The 14209-nt window shown below is 43.1% G+C and overlaps 1 protein-coding gene across 3 annotated transcripts; it reads right to left on the bottom strand.

Annotated features, from left to right (window-relative positions):
• Nucleotides 1-92: 92 nt before the first annotated feature.
• Nucleotides 93-12610, bottom strand: LOC138946221 (uncharacterized). Of its 3 annotated transcripts, none has more exons than XR_011449211.1 (7): nucleotides 12526-12610; nucleotides 12021-12127; nucleotides 11342-11750; nucleotides 10283-10484; nucleotides 8454-8658; nucleotides 1307-3065; nucleotides 93-762 (listed from the first exon to the last, which is right to left on the bottom strand). XR_011449211.1 is itself a non-coding variant. In XM_070317746.1 (6 exons), the coding sequence occupies exons 2-6, from the start codon at nucleotides 12103-12105 to the stop codon at nucleotides 2653-2655; spliced, it is 1314 nt and encodes a 437-aa protein (XP_070173847.1). In that variant the 5' UTR covers nucleotides 12106-12127; nucleotides 12526-12610; the 3' UTR covers nucleotides 93-2652. The 3 variants fall into 3 exon arrangements, 1 of the variants encoding a protein (XP_070173847.1); XR_011449212.1 differs by lacking the exon at nucleotides 12526-12610 and adding an exon at nucleotides 12371-12503; XM_070317746.1 differs by having other exon boundaries at nucleotides 93-3065.
• Nucleotides 12611-14209: the final 1599 nt, after the last annotated feature.

Here is a 14209-nt window from a genome sequence, read left to right as displayed (position 1 = left end):
GCTTCCACATTTTATTCAAAACAGGCGAGGCATGACCGCCACAGTTGACTGATTGGCTGCTGACAAGACTCGGTGTTTCTGAAGAGGAACGATGCATCAATCAATGAGGCTTATATCGCACATATTCCGTGGGTACAGTTCTAGGCGCTCTGCAGTGATGCCGTGTGAGATGAAATTTTATACGGCCAGTAGATTGCAGCCATGTCGGCGCATATTTACCTTTCACGGCCTTATTCCAAGTCACACGGGTATGGTGGACAATTATTAACTGTGCCTAAGCAATTTTGCCAGGAAAGACCCTTTTGTCAATCGTGGGATCTTTAACGTGCACACCCAATGTAGTATACACGGGGGGTGGTTCGGACACCGAAGAGAGTCTGCACACAAAGTTGACTCTGTGAAATAAATTTCCGCCGAACCTGGGATCGAACTCGCGCTGACAGCGGCCAACTGAATACAAATCCAGCGCGCTACCAACTGAGCTATATTATCCCCGCCCAGTGGTGCATGTGACAGTGTGAAAGAGTGTGCGCGACCTCACAGGAAGAATCCCGACTGGGAAATCATGATGTTAGGTTCCACATTTTATTCAAAATAGGTGAGGTAAGCACATTGCCTGCGTATGTTTAATGTCAAATGGAAAAGTTTCGAAAATAAAAGCAAGAGTATTCACTCTTTCACAGCCCATACAGAGTTATTTCCGAACATCGTCTATTGAGAGTTAATTATATGTGGTGCAGTCAAACCTGCCCTAGCGACCACCTCTTGATAACAACTGCCTGCCCAGTACAACCACCCCTTGATAACAACTGCCTGCCCAGTACAACCACCCCTTGATAACAACTGCCTGCCCAGTACAACCACCCCTTGATAACAACTGCCTGCCCAGTACAACCACCCCTTGATAACAACTGCCTGCCCAGTACAACCACCCCTTGATAACAACTGCCTGCCCAGTACAACCACCTCTTGATAACAACTGCCTGCCCAGTACAACCACCCCTTGATAACAACTGCCTGCCCAGTACAACCACCCCTTGATAACAACTGCCTGCCCAGTACAACCACCCCTTGATAACAACTGCCTGCCCAGTACAACCACCCCTTGATAACAACTGCCTGCCCAGTACAACCACCCCTTGATAACAACTGCCTGCCCAGTACAACCACCCCTTGATAACAACTGCCTGCCCAGTACAACCACCCCTTGATAACAACTGCCTGCCCAGTACAACCACCCCTTGATAACAACTGCCTGCCCAGTACAACCACCCCTTGATAACAACTGCCTGTCCAGTACAACCACCTCTTGATAACAACTGCCTGCCCAGTACAACCACCCCAAAGGATCACCTTTCCATAACAACCACCTGTCTAAAAGGATCACTTTTTTTTTATTCTTTAGATGGTCGCTATAGATAGGTTTCCAGGGTTTAGCCTGGGAGAAAAAGGCAATGGAACAATATTGGAAAATAACATCTTGTTTCATTATTTATTATTTTCAGACAGTATATGTCTGTTTTCTGATCATGTGACCTTGCTGGAATCTTTGCAAAATGTGGAGGTGGAAGGTGTGTACCGTATTTTGAATCTGAGTACGGTGGAATCCCCTAAGCATTAATTCCTGTGTCATTTAATTAAAACTGTATATGCCAGTTAAGACCGTTCACTTAACCTTCAGGATCACCTTTTAGATTAAATATTTCTTTTACAGGGATCAAGTGGCCGCCGCTCAAGTAAGGGTACCCTGAAAGTCGACCAGACAAAAACGGAAGAGCCGAATGAAAAATTCACAAACAATCACAATAGGCAAATCTTTGCAACTTTGACATACGAGAAGAAAGTCAAACCAATTATCTACCCTGAATAGATTGGTTTGTTTTGCTACCTTGCGTATTTCGCGTGCTAGGCTATTGCAAAGATTCCAGCAAGGTCACATGATCAGACAACAGATATATACTGTCTGAAAATAATAAATAATGAAACAAGATGTTATTTTCCAATATTGTGGGCAGTGGGAAAGCACAGGTTATACACATATAAAATTTCAAAAAATAAAACTTTGTGACATCAAAATACAAACATGAACTGTGTTGGTTGTCATAATTCATACCTATTGTGTCGTTATATTCAAAAATAAACTTTGTAATATCAAAATACAATCATTTCGGATTTGTACGATTCTGTAAAACTCTCAAAATACATATATTATTTATGACACTTTGTAGACATTTTGTGGAATGCTTTTATGGCAGAGGTACCGTATAATATTTGGACAGAAAAACCAAACTACACAAAAATAGCATTCAAAATGGTAATGTACACTGTACACACACACGCCCACGCACACGTGAGCGCCAGCATGGTTATCATTATTCCTTGCAAACAGAAACTTTTTTTTATGGCACCTCTAGAAGTGTTGTCCTAAAAGGTAAAAGAAAGGAAGCTTTTGTGAAAGAATGATGATCGAATGGTGACAATACCAAATGGCAAATGCATTGAAAAATTCCCCTGTTGGTTCAAAAGATAGCAAACAAACAAACAGACAACCTTGCCAACCAAACAAGAAACTAACCAACAAAACTAGGAGATGATATCAGACAATGTCAAGGAACAATAATGTTTTCTCAAAATTTGCACTGTGAACGCATCCTATTGGAGATTCTGCTGGCAGATCTTTCGGACATCCTCCAACACCTTTTTTGCTGTTTCAGCCACGTGTTTGCACTCTGCAACTTCATTACGTAGCAAGTGGTAGCGAATCATCAGTAGTTGCTGCCAACCTGCTGGCAGCACTGAGTCAAAGTCATTTTGGTTTTCAACACCCCCCCATGATTGTAGCACTTCCTGATAACGCTCTTCGACCCTTGAGTAACGACTTTCAGCATCTGATGATAGTTCTTGAAGTTTTCTGCTGTTCTCTTCTGATACGGCTTCGTCTTTGGCTGGTTTGGCATGGCTGCGAGCACGGTCTCGAATCATTTCCAGACGCCTGAGTTCAGTGCGTGTGATGGTGGCCTTGGTGATGGTGTCGTTGATGTGGTCGATTTTCTTTCTGTAGTTTTCTGTAAGGGTACAACATGAAGCGCATTTGGTGTAAAAAACCCAGAGATAAATGTGCTTTGAATTGAGGCAAAAGAATGTGTATAGATCCCTGCATACATGCTTGCCTCATATAGGCATTCCATTCTTTCCACAAGCTTATCATCCCGAAGAAGGCAGTAACGTGCCGAAATATTGATATATAAATGTACCTAACCTGGTTACTGGTGTTTTCTTTTTATTTAAATGCTATGCCTCATGTACAATTAAAGCACTTTTAATTACTTGTTTCTCTAAATCGATACTCTAACCCTAACCCTAAGAAAAAAAGATCAAAACGTCGGTAAAGCACTTGTCCAAAAACCAAGAAAAGACATAACATTTTTTTCTGAGTGTCTCGATCTGTGTAAAATGTCATATTTTTTGTAAAATTTACAAATAACGTATATTACAAGTGATAAGCTTAAATGAAAAATTTTAGTAATAAATTTTCATTTGATTAATATACTTACCCAACTCACATATATAGCAATTAACCCTAGTTCAGTGTTGGTAACGCTGTACGCGTCCCCTTGGTAACAAGGGAGACAACTCTAAAAAAAGAGTGACCAATACCCATACTGGTATCAATGCCATACCAATACTGAGTCTGTCTTCCGTATGCGTGCGCATATGCCGCCATGTTTGCATTCCAACCGAAGCCCAACTCACTTCTTTTTTTAGAAATATATACCCCCAACAGCGGGGAGGCGGGAGGGAATAAACGATATGAGTTGGGTAAGTATATCAATCAATTATGAAAATTTATTACTAAAATTTTTGATTAAATTACATATTTTACCCAACTCACATATAGCAGATTGCTAGTGTAGGAGGAGGGAAATTCATAATATCAAGAACAGAGAACTTGTCCTGCTATAGCAGATTGCTAGTGTAGGAGGAGGGAAATTCATAATATCAAGAACAGAGAACTTGTCCTGCTGATACCATAGCTGGTAGAGCGGAACTACCGTCCTGTCGCGTTCCCGCGACATTTCTGAGGTAGTAAATGATAAAAACGTTCTCTGAGCGCCAGCAGGCTAATTCCAGAACCTCTGAGAGGAGACCGGAGCGGAGGACTGCTATTGACCAGGCCCAGGCTAGAACCACCTGAGCTCTGACCGCAGTAAGAGGCAGGACTGCCTGATTGTCACATGACTGGCCTTACCACAAAGATAGGCCTGTAGAATCAGTGTGGCTAACCATTTGGCCAAAGTGACCCATGGAATATCTTTATCACGAGCAAGATTGATGGAGATAAAGAGAAGTTATTTGACTTACGGAACTAATAGGCAATGTCCGGACCCGGTATCTGACGAGGGCCCCAACCAGACGGTTAAACAAGTTATGATCTCCGAGAGCAAGTAACTTACTCAGGGAGGAGATGCGGATACAAGAGGATGATAGACCGGATTTCTGAAATTAGTAAGGAAATCCGGCCTAAATTTGAGGGAGATAGAGCCCTCTTATCAAACCAAATACCAATCCCGGGACGGGAGCTGTGACTTATACCATGCTGCGTCAAGGGAAGTGCCTTTGAGGATGCTAGCAATACTGCAATGTAGGAGAAAACCTCCTAGCTCATTGCAACGTCAAGAAAATCCAGGGGCCGCCGTAGTGAAGGCTACCAAGGAATGTAGCTTTTTAACTAGTGCGAGAAAAACGGCCCTGAGAGGCGTAATGCCTAAGTTGAATCACTGAACCAGAAGGAATGTGATTCTATTTATTATAAGAAAAAACAAAGATGATTGATGTCTTTTGTGTAAGTAGCACAAAAACAAAACCAAAGCTAAAAGCTTCTGTGCCAAGAACTAAGCTCAGCCACATAATGTAGTCCTTAGTTCTTTCCGTAAGTTTTTAAAACAAAATGCTGAACCTAAGGAAGTTTATGAAAACCCTTTGTGTAGACCAGCGAAAGTAGCTGACAGAAACCTCTACCTTAAGGGGTAGATTTCGCCGGAAAAGTTCCATCCATGAGGTCACGAACAGTGATTCAGTGACCTTAAAGATATTTGAGTCAGAATATGCACCAGTAAGTTGAGCGTGTTCTGGCGAGTTTCGTGAGTTACGACTTCCTGACAACAAGAGAGAGCGTCGACCTCACTGTCTCTGTCTTTGTTCCCGCTGACAAAAAGAGTGAAGAACCTCTTGCAATCAGCTAAAACAGGAAGACAATCCTAATCAAATCAAATCAAATCAAATCATATCAAATTTTATTTTTCGAGGGTTGTGGCATAAGCAATACAACGAGCTTTTTTTCAACCAGCCCTCGCCCAGAGAGGGGACTAATCTAATCACATATTTACACGGATATTAACGTAGAAAAAAAGGTAGAGAAAAACAACAACATATGAATATTTACACATTACATATTATACACAAATATAAAGCGTCGTATATGTAACGTAGTGAAAACAATGCTGAATACACATGCATGAGTAAATGTGTTATTAATTTGAGTGTTTTTGTGTGGATATAATGAACACTGATGCTTTGGACAAATGAAAATATAACCAAACGAAGTCTTCCATCACTGTGATTTTTCGTAATTTAACATTAAATACAGTGAAAGGTGTTTTTTGAAAGTATTGAGACTCATTGGGACTCTCACAAATTCCGGGAGAGAATTCCACAGGACGCTACCAGAATAGGCTAAGCTTGATTTGAAGAGATCTATCCTTGGAATTGGGACGTTAAACTTTCGGTTTGGTTTGACTTTAAAGTTTGCAACGAAAGTTCGTGGTGCACGGCCGGAAAGTATTTTGTGAAGGAGCACGCCTTCATTTAATTTAAATCTTTGTTTTAGTGGGAGAATCTTAAGTTTCTTATAATCATCAAATACAAGACTGGATTGTTTCAGTAAAATTAGTTTCAGCGCTCGCCTATGTAAACTATACAATGGTTTTAAAATATTAGCACTAATTCTAAAACGAGAGTTGTGAAATAACAGAAGACAACAGACCTGTCTTCAAAATGACACGAGTAGTGAAACCAAATTTCCACAAACCTGTGAGTCGCACTTAGGATCGAACGAAGAAAGATCCGACTGACCTTGCGTGTAAACCCCCTCTGGGGAGTGAATCACTAAAAGGATTGAGATGGAGTAGCCAGAATGTCAATATCCATGGAATAGGCACTAATCGTTCACAATGAAACTAGAGGCAAGAAGAACTTGCTGCTTGTTCCCCCAGCTAGAGGAAAGACAAGATGTCTGGAATTTTCTAAGCTCCTGACAAAGAAGAGTCGCAGAACATGTCTTACAACCGGAACCTAAGGAAAAAAACCTTCCAGTTTCTGTAAATATGCCTCCTCTCGACAAAGATGGACCGAGAATCACTGAGCCAAAAAATGCTGTCACGTGAAGTGACTGCCCTAACAGGACAAAATCTAAAACCTGCGGTTCTCGCAAGGCAGACACGAAAGCGGGCGCCTTGAAAGATTAGTACACAGTACAAAAACTGCCTAGTACCAACCGAGCTCGAAGTTACTTAACTTCCGTGGTCGATCAAGACCAATCTAGATAGACTCAAACCACTGACTTGTCATGTGTTGAAACCAGTTCTGAATTAGAATAGACTTGATTCAGTCTAGAGGAGGCGAATCCCAAAACGAATTAAGCGCTAGCGGGAAAAATCTTACCATAAAGCAAGCGTCCTAATAGACTCTTACTGACTTCTTCCTGCCCCCCGGGCGGAAGAGAAGCTGAACTGCTTCCTCAAAATACTTGAAAACCGTTTCAGCTGCCAACGCAACAGCGTTTGACAGCTTCTGCGGCAACCTGAATTCAGTGCATTCCCCCATAGCGGAAGCACCATCATCAGTACACCCTTCATGCACATCCGTGCAATCCGGAAGCTGATCCCCACATTGACTGCCATAGTTCAACGGGGAGTCAGCTTTACTGCACACCCTGCACACCCTGGCCTAAATCTTCCGATAAGGCTGGGTGTACCAAGACTTCCGTTCGCTTCTCAGGGTCCTTACCCTGAACTGACCGACCGCCTGAGCGGAAATTGGCCAGCCCGGAGATCAGAACTTTCGCCCCGACGGAGTATGAGGGTGGCTACTTTCTCCTGAGAACGCGCTACGCTTTGGCCGGAGAACCCGGTTACTTGCGTAGCTGACATCACTTAAGACTGAACTGGAACGCCGGAAGACGGACCACTCAACGAAAGGAAGTGACGGTCACCAGCATCCTGTGAAGCATGAACATCCACGTGCGTGACCGTGGCGGAAGGGGAAGGGCGAACCTTGGCCAACGAAGCGACGTCCGTCACCCCAGATGGAAGAGCCCGAAGCTCCGCTCTCGTGGAAGAAATCTCTGCAGCCAAAGATGTAACCTGCGAACTGAGCGAAGTAGTAAAGCAGCTACGTCCGCAGAAGTCAAACCAGAACCCACAGAAGAGGAAGTCCCTTTAAGAGACTTATCTTCATGAACGACCTTGTCCGAGGACCTAACAGGCAAAATGGAGGTAGCCGGTAAATCGACCAAAACATCAATACATTTCTGGGAGGTCGGTTCTAAAACAGAAAAAACAGCATGGCCAGTTTGTTTAGATTTTCTAGGCGTTTTCTTCGACGGAGAGGCCTCAGCAGCCACCTGTTTGGGAGTATGCCTCTTCCTGACACTATCAGCCATGACAAAAAGACTCATGAAAAATTTTGTCAGAAAAATTTTACAAGTCCAAATTGTGGCCAAAATGTCGCCAAAAACAAGAAAAACAAGGAAAGATCTCACCCCAACATTGTAGCGAAGTCAAAACGAAGAGTAGAAAACCAAGAGGAATGTCACAAAGTCAAAAGACTCAGAGACAACGGCTGTAAAACAGCCAGAGCGTACAAAATAGCGACCAACTTGACGCTGAGGTAGGAATGCAAACATGGCGGCATATGCGCACACATACGGAAGACAGACTCAGTATTGGTTATTGGTCACTCTTTTTTAGAGTTGTCTCCCTTGTTACCAAGGGGACGCGTACAGCGTTACCAGCACTGAACTAGGGTTTATTGCTATATATGCGAGTTGGGTAAGATATGTAATTTAATCATATTTAGAATATGCAGTACATTTACTATTGCCGTATTGGTCATGGTTTGCTTCACTTTCTCACAGAAAGTGCTCCTACATGCAAGTTGATTCTCTAAAAGAATTAGAGAAATCTTGAACAAGAACTAAGCCTGTTCCTGTTGAGCTGCCTATCACACATTAAATTTGATGTAATCGGATACATCTTCTTCTTCTGCGATCCCAGCCATGCTAAATTATTAATTCGGTCTGTAGGGTGTTGAAGTCCGCAATCTGCCGCAGCGACGTTGCTGACCCTAATAGCTTTTCGTGGGCCTCCAATCAGATAAGAGAGAAGAAAACTCACCTTTCTGTTCGACAGTTTGGAAATAATCCTCATGCAGAGCTGGCTGGAGCATCGCTTCATCCGGTGAAATGCTCATAATGCCTGAGTCTGCACCGTCATAGTCGTAGGAGCCGATGCTCTTTCGAGACGATGGAGGTGATGATGGGTACGGTGCCGAAGAACCACCATCGTGCAGCTCCAGATCAGCAAGACCTCTTTCCAGTCGCTGCAATATAAAGCGCTGTTTTACTCCCCAGAAATTTAGCAGTGAAATTGTTGTTCATATTCTAAACCAGTATTTCATAAATAAAACATAAAAAAGCATAAAAAAGCAAGTTGAATTATGCAAACTGATTACTGTGGTTAGTTCAAATTAATTTGAATGCATCAATGATCAATGACTGATGCTATGGCTCTCTTGCTGGAGGGCACTTCTATCACCAAATATACTTTTTCATTTAGTCAAGTTTTGACTAAATGTTTTAACGTAGAGGGGGAATCGAGACGAGGGTCGTGGTGTATGTGCGTGCGTGCGTGAGTGTGTGTGTGTCTGTGTGTGTGTGTAGAGCGATTCAGACTAAACTACTGGACCGATCTTTATGAAATTTGACATGAGAGTTCCTGGGTATGAAATCCCCAGACGTTTTTTTCATTTTTTTGATAAATGTCTTTGATGACGTCATATCCAGCTTTTCGTGAAAGTTGAGGCGGCACTGTCACGCTCTCATTTTTCAACCAAATTGGTTGACATTTTGGTCAAGTAATCTTCGACGAAGCCCGGACTTCGGTATTGCATTTCAGCTTGGTGGCTTAAAAATTAATTAATGACTTTGGTCATTAAAAATCTGAAAATTGTAAAAAAAAATAAAAATTTATAAAACGATCCAAATTTACGTTCATCTTATTCTCCATCATTTGCTGATTCCAAAAACATATAAATATGTTATATTTGGATTAAAAACAAGCTCTGAAAATTAAATATATAAAAATTATTATCAAAATTAAATTGTCGAAATCAATTTAAAAACACTTTCATCTTATTCCTTGTCGGTTCCTGATTCCAAAAACATATTGATATGATATGTTTGGATTAAAAACACGCTCAGAAAGTTAAAACAAAGAGAGGTACAGAAAAGCGTGCTATCCTTCTTAGCGCAACTACTACCCCGCTCTTCTTGTCAATTTCACTGCCTTTGCCATGAGCGGTGGACTGACGATGCTACGAGTATACGGTCTTGCTGAAAAATGGCATTGCGTTCAGTTTCATTCTGTGAGTTCGACAGCTACTTGACTAAATGTTGTATTTTCGCCTTACGCGACTTGTTCATTTTGTATGGGCAATACCTGTGGGACTGGTGAAGCAATACCTGTGGGACTGGTGAAGCAATACCTGTGGGACTGGTGAAGCAATACCTGTGGGACTGGTGAAGCAATACCTGTGGGACTGGTGAAGCAATGCATGTGGGACTGGTGAAGCAATGCATGTGGGACTGGTGAAGCAATGCATGTGGGACTGGTGAAGCAATACCTGTGGGACTGGTGAAGCAATACCTGTGGGACTGGTGAAGCAATACCTGTGGGACTGGTGAAGCAATACCTGTGGGACTGGTGAAGCAATACCTGTGGGACTGGTGAAGCAATACCTGTGGGACTGGTGAAGCAATACCTGTGGGACTGGTGAAGCAATACCTGTGGGACTGGTGAAGCAATGCATGTGGGACTGGTGAAGCAATACCTGTGGGACTGGTGAAGCAATACCTGTGGGACTGGTGAAGCAATGCATGTGGGACTGGTGAAGCAATACCTGTGGGACTGGTGAAGCAATACCTGTGGGACTGGTGAAGCAATACCTGTGGGACTGGTGAAGCAATGCACGTGCAGACAAATCCAGCAGCGGCCACAGTAGGAAAACTCTCCTGCTGGTTTATTTTCTTTCTCAGCAACAAAGTTTCCACTTTTTGGCACAGCTGACGGTTTGAAACATTCTTCTGCAGAAGCTGAAAGACAGGAATCCATTCCTTCTCCCCATAGTTCTCCGTTGCCTGAAGCTGACTGAAACAAACAGTGTTTTGTGAGATTCTGTTCTCACACATCATTTCTAACTTTTCATAAGACATCGGCCTCCTAATCGGAAGGTCGTGAGTTCAAATCTCAGCCACGGTCGCCTGGTGGGTTAATGGTGGAGATTTTTCCAACCTCCCAGGTCAACTAATGTGCAGACCTGCTAGTGACTCTTCCTGTGTACACGCAAGCATAAGACCAAGTGCGCACGGAAAAGATCTTGTAATCCATGTCAGAGTTCAGTGGGTTATAGAAACACAAAAATAACCAGCATGCTTCCCCCGAACGCGGCGTATGGCTGCCTAAATGGCGGGGTAAAAACGGTCATACACGTGAAAGCTGTGGGAGTTTTAGCCCATGAACGAAACACACTGCTAATATCTCAAATTTTTACACAGAACTCCGCCACAAGTAAATAAGGAGGCAGGTTTAATAATCCAGGGATGAAGGCAGAAATGTAATGGAGTGGAACCTCCCTTTCATGACCTACACAAATCTGAAAAAATCAGGTCTTAAAATCGAGGACATTTTACAGAAGATATGAACAGAAAATCTGAAAAATCAAAGTCTTAAATTGGGGGATCTTAAATGCTTGGTTCCACTGTATATAAAATGAAATTTCTCACAAGACATGTGAGCCTGCATTTGTCTACCAAAAAACAACAAAGGAAATGAGTAAACAATTGAGGGCTAGGTTTAGTAGAAAACAATCAGCGGAATTGCATCCTTTTCCAATATTGAAAAAAACACAGCAAGCAAAACTTTTGTTACAATCACGACACTATGGCTGACTTACTGAACAGTCGAAAAAAGCCTTGCTAAATGAAAGACATAACACCTGCTCTTACTTGTATTCTTCCTGACTGCAGCAGTTCAGCGCAGGCAAAATGTCCACCAGTCGTTTCAAGTTGAGACGTTTCATCATCGCATGGCGTAGGCATCGGATAGAACTCGGACCCCGCTTAAAGTTAAACTCTGTTCCAGCCACAACGTGCGGATATTCTTCCTTAAACTTTGGCAAAAAGTTATCCACAAAATCCTCTTCAGGTATGCGGTGCAAGACTTTCAGAAGTCTGCGAGCTTTCTCTCGCCTGGTTTTCCCACCTACTATGCTCTGTTCATCTTCTGAGCTGAGAACTTCAGCCTCTCGAAGGATGTCCAAAATGCCGGACTGCTCTGGCATTACCTTTTCAAGAAACTGTGTGTGAATTCCGTTCAGGTACCTCTCTTGCTCCGTGAACACAGCAACAGCAGTCTCTGCAAAAATGTCAAATTATGCTCAGCCACTTTCTTGCATTTGTGTGTGTGTGTGTGTGTGTGTGTGTGTGTGTGTGTGTGTGTGTGTGTGTGCATGAGAGAGAGAGACAGGGAGAGATTCCTGATTAAATAACTGATTTGTGTACGTGTGTGTGTGTGTGTGTGTGTGTGTGTGTGTGTGTGTGTATGTGTGTGTGTATGCATAATCAACAAAGATAATGTATCAGAACAATCATGGTGTTGTTACTTCAAACAAAAAAGTCAATTTACCATTGTCAGCATCCCCAGCACAAGACACCTCTGGCACACCTCCACAAGCCCCAAGCTCCTCAGCGTTCCTGTTATCCCCCTCCATTTGTTACACTCAGAATGATACCCTGAAAAATAACGTCTTAGTTCTTACCATGGCATGTATGACAATCATGTCTCGTCAATGTCAAAGTTTCGGTGTTTTAAATTCACTCTTTTCACTCATGGAATTTTGTATCTCCTTGACGCAGTAGGCTATATATGACCGACAGAATGGATCAAATTCCTATTTTAATATTTAAGTCTGCACCAGCAAACTACTGCATGGTCAAAAAGTGACAGGATTGTACATAAAAAAAGAAGATACTAACGAGGCCGAGAAGCGAAATATCAACACGGCGAAAGATGAAAACGTCACACCTGAAACTGCTTACCCCTCAACATGTTTGATAAAATAAAGGGTGCTGGGTAAACCGAAATAATTGACGCGTTAAATAAGACACAAATTTAGAACACTCAAACCCACATCCAAACCAGATTCAAAGTAGGATCTTCAGATTCTGTTAATTCTTTTCAGTCTTCCGGAGTTCCTGATTTCGTGAGCCTCAAGAGTTATCTCTCTTGGGTGACCGAGCGTTCTCGATAGCTCAGTGGTAAGCGTGTCTGGCGCACAGATATATATATTTCTGTGGTCTGGCTGTGTGGCACGTGAACAGGTTTTCTAATTCGGGATTCCATTTTGTGTTTGTGGATTTTAATACTAAAGAAGTGTGCACACACACACATACATGCACGCACGCACGCACGCACACACGGCCGGCCCGGTCGACCCGGTCGGCACTTCACATCAGTATTGAAAATAGGGTGTTTGGCTAGTTTTTTTCTTCAAAGTGGTCAGACGATCCGAAACCGCTCACACAACTTTGGCTTGCGTGCAAGGCGTCCAGTCCGAGGAACAACCCTGACTGCTAATCACTGCCGGAGCAGCTCGCCGAGCCTGGTGCACTCCGAACGTGACATGAGTGAGATGGCAACCGGTCAGCATTGGGCTCAGATGTTGTTTACAGATGAGTCCCGCTTTTGCTTGGAACCTGCTGATGGTCGCATCCGAGTGTGGAGGCGTCGCGGAGAGCGCTTCGCAGAAGGCGCTGTTCTGGAACGACAGCGTTTTGGCGGAGGCTCTGTGATGGTCTGGGGAGGGATCAGCACACGTCTAAGGACACCTCTGTACCATATGTAGTGGGCAACTTGACCGGTGTCCGCTACCCCTGCATCCCCTGGTCGTTCCAGCCCTCCAAGCGATCGACCCTCGTGCGATTCTTCAGGATGACAACGCACCTCCCCATCGCTCTGCAGATCTAAACACCTTCATCCAGCAGGCCAGGGTCAACAGAATGTTGTGGCCAGCCAACAGCCCAGACCTGAACCCCATAGAGCACATGACTGATTGTGGGACGAGCTTTGTCGTCGGGTACAGCAACATCACCCTCCTCCTGCCAATCTGGGTCAACTACTGCAATGGCTACAGCAGGAATGGAATGGAGTTCCCATAGCATTCATATGCAACCTGATCCACTCCATGCGTCAACGATGTGTTGAATGCCTGGCACACAACGGAGGGCACACGCGTTATTGACACTGATTCACATTGTTGTGAATTCCATTTTCGAGGGTTGTCACGTTTGACACACTCTAGCTAAATTGTCCCGTCGCGATATAACCTTCGTGGTTGAAAACGACGTTAAACACCAAATAAAGAAAGAAAGAAAGAAAGCTAAATTGTCGCTACCGCGTTCGATCTTTGCTTTGTTTGTCATTACTCCTTGGTTGTTTAATTATATAATTTTTAAAAAATGAAAGAATTCGGTCTTGTCTGTTTTGTGTGGCGTGCTTGTAAAAAAGTTATCCTTAACTTTTTTTGAAGAATGTATATGCAATACACACTATATATACAAACATACACAGCTAACACTCTCAACAATCATAACAACTTTATGGGAGAGGAATATGTGCAGAAATGGAATGAAGAAGACATTAGGCCAGGTTGGTGTAATATTCTGTGAAAAAGAAAGTTTTCAACTGTTGTTTAAAAGAGCTGAGAGAGGTGCAGTGTCTGACAGAGAAGGGATGGTTGGTTGGTTGGTTTTTGGGGTTTAATATCTCTTCAGCAGATGCTAGCTGCTATTCGAGACCGACAGAGAAGGGAAGGG

Source organism: Littorina saxatilis, linkage group LG13 (assembly GCF_037325665.1).
Source record: "Littorina saxatilis isolate snail1 linkage group LG13, US_GU_Lsax_2.0, whole genome shotgun sequence".
In the NCBI taxonomy this organism is placed as follows: domain Eukaryota; kingdom Metazoa; phylum Mollusca; class Gastropoda; order Littorinimorpha; family Littorinidae; genus Littorina; species Littorina saxatilis.
This window is presented reverse-complemented; position numbering and strand designations above follow the sequence as displayed.